General features: G+C 42.2%; 1 protein-coding gene across 1 annotated transcript in view; it reads left to right on the top strand.

Moving 5' to 3' along the window:
- The window catches only part of Eml5 (EMAP like 5), a 122,485-nt gene that overhangs the window by 106,866 nt on the left and 9,163 nt on the right, over positions 1-6,456 (top strand). Inside the window, exons 33-35 of the mRNA XM_028777286.1 lie at positions 1,248-1,421; positions 2,663-2,866; positions 4,485-4,623. Of these exons, the coding sequence (XP_028633119.1) occupies positions 1,248-1,421; positions 2,663-2,866; positions 4,485-4,623 (517 nt within the window). The remainder of the gene's footprint in view (positions 1-1,247; positions 1,422-2,662; positions 2,867-4,484; positions 4,624-6,456) is intronic.

The following is a 6,456-nucleotide window of genomic DNA, read 5'->3' as shown; positions in this document are numbered from 1 at the left end:
TAAGCAAGGGGTGGAAAGGGGGTGGTATTCTGGAGGGGCGGGGTTTGGGTGGGTGATGGGTCCAGAGTGCCCCAGGCTCCCAGTTGCAGTTCTGGGGAAGAGGGTTGTGGGGGAGGGTTCTTACCAGCTGCTCTAGGAAGGTTCAGGATAAGGTGTCTTCAAGGAGCAGACCAGCCAGGTGTCTGCCCCAGCCAACAGGCAAGTAATTCATTTTAATATTAGTAGACCTTTTATATCTCAGTGCTTCATATCTCTTATTTTAACTCCTTTATTTGAAGGGTTCTTAAATTTATCATGGTGTAAAATGTCCAAATTTATCAGAATTTATTTTTTAAAGACCAGAATTTCCTCCTGTTAAAATAATTCCAGACAGCTTATCCTCTTAAAGTCATTTGAGCAAATGACTTTAGTATATTGAGTATTTTCATAAGAGTGCTTATATCCTGAGGCTGAATTAGCTGCTGAATTAACTTCATGTTTAGGGTATAAATTGAAAAGAAGATAATACAAAACTAAACTATGACATTTTAGTTTAGAAAATAAGAGAGAAGCAGGGGAGATGGAGTTCTGTAGTGAGTACTTATTCAGCGAGCATGAAGCCCTTGGGGAACTTAAAGAGCCACAGAAAAGGCGCACCCCTTAAGAGCATCACTGTTACCTATCCAGCGGATAGTGTTTTTAAAGTCTTTATTTAAAAGTGTGTGGAGCCTTTTCCCAGATTCCCATCTACATGGTGCATTCGTCTGGTTTACTGTTTGCTGCCTGTTGGTTGCATGTGTTTTGCATTGTTTTCAGAGGATATCACTGTTGTTTACTTGTGTGTATCATATGCATTGTGTTAAGTGTGTGTAGTTTCCATAGAACCTCTATGAAGATTGAAAAATGTAAAACTGAATTTTCCCACTCCAGAGCCTTGCATGTACTAAGCCCGTGGTTTCCCACTGACCTCTGCCTCCTGTACTTACATGCACAGCTTGCTGGGACAACCTCTGTAAGATTGCCTGTTTACTTTCTCTAGACGTTGTCTTCTTGAGAGTGCCATTTATAGTGTATCCTGAAGGATTCTGTATTTTTTCCCTTTTCTTTTTATTTCATTTTTTAAAATTTAGCTTCAGTTTTGAGCTATTAAAAACTACATCCATGCTTTATATTATAAACTATCTCCATGCTTCTGAGGTGGGTGTATGCTGGATTCAGAAGTGGAAACATAGAGAGGGTTCTAACTCTTGGATTTTATCTTTGTGCAGCTACAGCCCCATCTGTCCACATCTGGGATGCAGTGAATAAGCAGACGTTGTCTATCCTAAGATGCGCCCATTCAAAGGGTGTGTGCTCTGTCAGCTTCAGTGCTACTGGGAAGCTGCTGCTCTCTGTAGGGCTAGACCCAGAGCACACTGTTACAATTTGGAGATGGCAGGAAGGTAGGATGCTTTCACTATGTAATTAAAAACAACAGCAGCAAACCACAGGAATATTAGGCAACGTGGAAGCTGCCTTTTAGCATTTGTCTTAAGTTGGTGATTGAAACCATTTTTATTATAGTCCTATAAAACACATAGCACACAATTGGTAGCACTATATGTGTCCCCTTTTAAAAGCCCTGTAGCCATAAACTCAGAAAATGTGAAACAGTGAAACCCATTTAATATTTTAAATTACTTGCTATGATTTCCCTTTGGTAAGAAACTGTGTCTGTGTTTTTGCTAATGATTTGTTTAGTTCTGAGGTATTTTAATAAAAAATGGAAATTTCCAGGCATGGGAGCACTTGCCTATAATCCCAGCACTCAAGGGGATGAGGCAAGAGTATTGCCATGAATTTGAAGCCAGCCTGGGCTACATACCAAATTCAAGGCAAACATAAAATATATAATTGAGACCCTGTCTTAAAAAATACATTAATATCCAACCCAGAACCTGACACATGCTACATGGGTAATCTGCCACTGAACCACATCCCTTATCCATAAAAAGACACACACACACACACACACATATACACACACACACATACACACATAAACACACATAAACACTCACATATATACACAGCCATGAACATTTGAAATACATATACACATAAGCATACACACCCTACATGTACACACAGTACACACTACATAGGTGCCCAGCCTCTGAACCACATCCCTTACCTGTGAAAAGATACACACACACACATATACATATGCACATGTGGCACATACTACACAGGCTGGCCCGCCAGCCTTAAATGAGAAAAAGATACATTGTTTTTTGAGACAGGGTCTCACTGTGTAGCCCTGGCTGCCTTGAGATTCACTGCATAGTTACTAGCTGGCTTCAGATTCACAAAGATCTACCTGCTTCTCCCTCCCAAGAGTGCCAGGACTGAGAATGGAAACCCAATAGAATAAATTCTCTAACACACTCTAGACCAAACAATTTCTATGATGAGAAATTAATGGAACCATATAGAAAAATGTATGGTCCTTAAAATGTCCTCTAAATTGTCACAGAGTAGCCCACAAAATATATATCACTATGAACATGTATGTACTGTGATTATAGGTATGTGATTGTTAAGTAATGTTTTAAACTATGCAATTTGAGGAAACTGCTAAGTCCTGTTAATGAGCTTACTTCTTATACTAACCTAGAAATTTTTATTGTGTCTTCTGTAACAGGGTCCAAAATTGCCAGCAGAGGTGGGCACAACCAGCGTATTTTTGTAGCAGAATTTCGACCAGATTCAGATACCCAGTTTGTCTCTGTGGGTATAAAGCACGTGAAATTCTGGACCCTGGCAGGAAGGGCTCTTCTCAGCAAAAAGGGCCTTCTGAGCACCTTGGAGGATGCCCGGATGCAGACGATGCTTGCAGTTGCATTTGGTGCAGTATGTCTGTTAAAGTGCTGTGTGATGGTGTGATTTTGAATTGTCTTGCCGTATATTCATAAACAGCATGAATATTGACTGGGAACTGTAACCCGACAGTCACTACAAGTCCCAGTCAAGGACATAAGTCATCTTTTAAAAGTCTGATCCTTTTCACCATTAAGGAGTGGCAGAAAGTAAATGAGGTCATTACTGTGAAATGTTTGCGTCCTTGGATCTTTTCTGTTCTCCAAGGCGTCATTGACTGTGTGCTTGTCACCTCTGCAAGTGACAAAGCGGAGTCTCTAGTGCGTCCTCCTGCACCTCACATGTGCTATAGGAAAAGGGGGAAAGAAAAAGCCACATTCAGGTGGTTTCAGGGCAGATTTGGACATAGTGTTTCCTTTGCTCTGTCACTGGAACCTCTGCTCATCTTGTGGTTGGAAGTGCTCTGGGCCACTGTCTGATTCAGGGGAGCACAGTCCCTGCCCTTAGTGCAGTGTTCAGGAGCCTCTTGCTTTCTGTCATTCCGCCCACCTGTGTCTGAGGTTTATAATCACGTCTCTCTCCTTTAGTACCCTGCCCTGGCTTGGCTTCTCAAACTCTGGTTCCACAGAAAACTAAGTAGACTTTTAAAAATATGTGGGCATTGTATATTTTAAGAAAGGAAGTTATAAGGTTAGAACAGTTGAACACAATTAAAAAAAAAAACTAACAATATCAAACATATGGAACCTCTTGTATATTTTTAATATAAGAGCAGTCATTTGTCTCCAGAAAAAAACACCCAGGTTAGATGATCCTGTCATTTGATCTGCCCATGCAGATGAATTTTTCTTCATTTATAAAATTACTTTGTAGCCAAGTGTCCATTTTTGGTCAAAATAAATAAGCAAACAAACTTGACAGCTAATACAGGAAAAAAGTAGCTTTATAATGTGTGACGCAGATGTGTGGACAGAGTGTTTCCTTGAGAGATAAGTTTGTGTTCAGTTTAAGCATTTTTCAAATGCTCTAACTATCCATGGAAACATAAAGCTACAGACATACAGGGAGTCACATGATGCTTCTGTGCGAGGGATGGGGACAAGGAAAGGAAGAATGCTGGGCTTCCCAGCTGAAGCATGCTTTAACTGTAGAGAGACACCACGTACTGGCTTCCTAGATCCGCAGGACTTAGTGAGGTCTCTAACTTTGCTGTAGATGATAGATTTACTTCCTATAAAGAAAATCCTTACCAGACTCACATTACTTTCGTCCCTACTTCTAATTGCCCCTTGTTTTTACTCCTAGTGTTTGGTGACCTTTGACTTAGTTATTGGATAGCCAAAAGGCACCTGTTGAAAGAACAGTGCAAGCCACAACTACAGTATTTTAGGAGAGATTTATCCAAGGCTAACTCACTACTAAAGGACAGACTTGAGAAAGGAGAGAGCCTCCAGGAGCTAAGCCTCATTTCAGCCTCCTGCCCTTGGTCCAGTGTCTCCCAGCACCCTTTGCATGTGCTTTGTCAAAGCAGGTGAACTAGCATCCCACCTACATAGAGGATGACATCTGTGCGACCTCTCTCTGAACTTTTGATGAGTTTGTCTCCCCCTTCCCCACTCCTTTTCAGAATAACTTGACGTTTACAGGTACCATCAGTGGTGATGTCTGTGTGTGGAAAGATCACGTGTTGTGTAGAGTGGTGGCTAGAGCGCACAGTGGGCCTGTGTTCACCATGTATACCACCCTGCGAGACGGACTGATTGTGACTGGTGGCAAGGAAAGGCCGTGAGTTCCTTTTCATATCCTCGCTGACTGTTTACACACTTACTATCTACCCACGGCTTAGTTAGGTGTTCAAGGCTCTTCTAGAATGCACAGGCTAAATTACTCATGTACTTCTCCATCATTGCTCTCTATGTAGAGTCTTTGGATTCTCTGAATTCTTGTCTTAATTTTCTTTTTTTCATTTTAGTTTTCATTTGTTTTTTACACTTATTATGTGGGAAGGGATGGAGGAAGGTATGTGCCCCAGACTATGTATAGAAATCAGAGGACACCCTGTGGGATGATTTTCTCCTTCACTGTGTGCATTCATTCTAGAGGTCAAACTCAGATCATCAGGTTTTCTTGCCAGCCCACTATTGGACATTTTGGATAAACCTGAACTGCAGCCAGAGTTCTACTTGTCTGAGATAGACATAAGTAGTCCCTCTGATTAAGAATGGTGTCCCAAATCCTTGTGTGCTTGCATCAGTATTACTGACAGGACATGAAGGGAAACTTTTACTATAGGACCCAGGTTGCATCTTGATCCTCTGTTGTCTCCCTGGCTTCTGTAGCTATATGAGAGAGAAGCGAGAGTGCTGAGACAGCCTTGGGAAATCATTCTTATAAGACCTCAAACGTAAGTGTGAGGACACACCTTGAAGTCACTTCCAAATACCTAAACTTTTACCAGATACTTAAAATTGGTTTGTGGGCTGAGGCGAGGGCTCAGGGAGGGCTCTATCTGCCTGATGACCTGAGGGCCAACCCTAGAACTGACATAAAACCTGGGAAAACCAGAGTAAGTGGCACAAGCATTTGTAATCCCAACACTTCCATAGGAGAAGCCCAGCTAGCTCATTTGGATCATCTGCAAAGAAAGATGTCTAAAACATGATGAAAAGGCAAGCCTGACACCTGATGGAGGTGATGGAGATACACACTGGCCTGTGAACACACACACACACACACACACACGCACCAAAAATTAAAGAAAGAAAAAAAGAATTGAGGGTCTGAAAAGACAGCTCAGCAGCTATTAGCATGTACTCCTCTTGAAGAGGACCTGAATTCAGTTCCCAACACTCAGGTTGGGCAGCTCTGAACTACCTGTACTCGAGGGCACCTACACTCACACATGCACACATACCCCCCCCCCCAAGAGACATGTATGCACAGAATTTAAAAATCTGTCAGAAGTCAAACTGAGGCTGGGTGTTAGTGGTGCACCTGGGAAGCAGTGGCAGGCAGATCTCTGTGAGTTCAAGGCCAGCCTGTGTACGCAGATAGTTGCCACAATCACATAGTGTGCCTGCCTCAAACCCTGTGCTCCTTCCTCCCAAAAGATAGAATCCATTCACTCGCAGTGTAGTCATCTGTAAACTCGAAGTGACACACTGCAACTGTGAAGCGCAGTCTCTCCAGCAGATCGGAGCCCAGTTCATGGGAAGGTGTGTTTTCTTCTACAGCAAATAAAATGAATTAGTTTTCAGTTCTTTTGAGAGAAAATCCATAAGTCACTCTATTTAATCCTTTATATAGTACCTCAAAAACAAGTATTTCCCACTTTGTACCACCTCATTTTGCACACTTGTACTCACTAATAGGCTGCTACACTGTTTCAGCAGCATATCTTTAGTAATTGTAGATGGGCAGTGGTGGTGCATGCCTTTAATCCCAGCACTTGGGAGGCAGAGGCAGGCAGATTTCTGAGTTCGAGGCTGGCCTGATCTACAGAGTGAGTTCCAGGACAGCCAGGGCTACACAGAGAATCCCTGTCTTGAAAAAAACAAACAAAAAGAAAGAAAGAGAGAGAGAGAGAGAGAGAGAGAGAGAGAGAGAGAGAGAGAGAGA

Source organism: Grammomys surdaster, unplaced genomic scaffold (assembly GCF_004785775.1).
Source record: "Grammomys surdaster isolate TR1022 unplaced genomic scaffold, NIH_TR_1.0 279, whole genome shotgun sequence".
Classification (NCBI taxonomy): Eukaryota; Metazoa; Chordata; class Mammalia; order Rodentia; family Muridae; genus Grammomys; species Grammomys surdaster.
This window is presented reverse-complemented; position numbering and strand designations above follow the sequence as displayed.